The sequence below is a fragment of the Laccaria bicolor genome, genomic scaffold, assembly GCF_000143565.1.
Source record: "Laccaria bicolor S238N-H82 LACBIscaffold_23 genomic scaffold, whole genome shotgun sequence".
NCBI classification, from domain to species: Eukaryota; Fungi; Basidiomycota; class Agaricomycetes; order Agaricales; family Hydnangiaceae; genus Laccaria; species Laccaria bicolor.
The window spans coordinates 656,543-658,114 of NW_001889894.1; the positions used below are offsets into that span (position 1 = coordinate 656,543).

The 1,572-nt window shown below is 47.6% G+C and overlaps 1 protein-coding gene across 1 annotated transcript in view; it reads left to right on the forward strand.

Moving 5' to 3' along the window:
* Positions 1–311: 311 nt before the first annotated feature.
* Positions 312–1,572, forward strand: part of LACBIDRAFT_329822 (uncharacterized protein) — a gene marked incomplete at both ends in the record, with an annotated part of 3,787 nt that continues 2,526 nt past the window's right edge. Inside the window, 2 exons of the mRNA XM_001883901.1 lie at positions 312–533; positions 732–1,406. Coding sequence (XP_001883936.1) covers positions 312–533; positions 732–1,406 — 897 coding nt within the window. The remainder of the gene's footprint in view (positions 534–731; positions 1,407–1,572) is intronic.

Below are 1,572 nucleotides of genomic sequence, written 5' to 3' on the forward strand. Positions count from 1 at the left end.
AAGATCGAGTGGCTGACGATCCATTTGTCTGGCCAGTTCAAGCTTCTCTTTCTGACTTTCGTGCTATGATTAGACGGGGCAATAGCAAGCCATCGCCTGGTCCTGATGGTTGGGAAAAATGGACTGTCAAGTCGCTTTCCGATGATACGCTCAATCTTGTGCTTGATCTGCATAATTACCAGGTCATGAACTCTCGTTTTCCAGGGGATATAAAAGACATGTGGCTGACCATGTTTCACAAACGTGGCTTACGTACGGACTTACAGAATTGGAGGGGACTTTTAGTTTCGAATTTTCTCGCCAATTCTCCTATGATTTGGCTTAACGCTTCGTTGATACGATACTCTGCAGAGAAGAGGATACTTCCTGACACTCAGGTTGCTGCACAGCCTGGGGTTCAAACTCGTGACCTCATGAGCTATCTCTCTAATGTCAAATGTTGGGCGAATCGTAATAAGCAGTCGGTTTACGCGTTGAAACGTGATCAGATGAAATGCTTCGACTACTTATCGCCTGAAGGCTTTTATGACGCAGTCCGTGCTTATGGTCTGCCCGAGTCCATTATTGCCCTTGATTTTGCTGCCCAGTTTCAAACTCGCTGAACCGCGTATGGTGTCACTGACCCTATCGTTGTCTCTGGGTTAAACAAACAGGGAGGCGCTGCATCCCCGCTCAAGTCAACCTTTACGACAAGTCTCGGTCATTATTTCCTTAATGATCTCTTATCTTAGGATCCGGATGCTTTGGTCATATCGTCTAGTAGCATGCAGAAAGATGACCCGCATCTCAAGGATGCGAGACTTAGTCTGCGCGTTGCCATGGTTGAAGCGACTGATGACTCTTACATCTTCTCCAGGTCTCTGGTATCGCTTCAACGCAACGCTCTAGCCATGGAACGCTTCCAGTACGCTTACGGTTGGCTAACTCAGTGGGCCAAATTGAAGGCATACGTTCTGTCGGCAACAGGCGATCATCCAGACACAGTCAAATTTCAATCAGTGTCCACGGGAAGGGGAGTTAATCCCCTTGCTATAACTGAACACGATGTTGCACTCATTAAAGACGATCTAGACTTTCTCAGGACAAAGGTCAACGATCCAACGTCCCGTTTCGTGGAATTGAAGGACTTTATTGAAAGCTTTCAATTTCCGAAAGTCATTGGTCGCCTTCCTATCACGCTGATACGGAAGATTGTGTCGCAGAACGTTGTTTCTCGCTGTCGCGCCTTATTGTCGCTTCAGTCATTGAAACAGCCAGATGCTGAAGCACTTGACAGGTTGATTATTCAGAAGGTTCACGATGCTCTCGGCTTTCCGTTTCAACCCTCGACCTCCATTGCAACGCTTCCGGTGTTGTATCACGGCTTTGATTTCCCGTCAATTGCTCGCATCAATGCCGGAATCTCGGTCAATGGGATTATACGTGACCTCAATCATCATATCTCCTCCTACCGAACCATGGCGCGCATCACGCTAATGGATTGGATGTGCGAGAAGAATGGCTGTATATATCCCTTAGACGGGTCGGGTCTTGCAAGAGATTTCTCGCGACAATTCCGAGCCATTCCTGCTG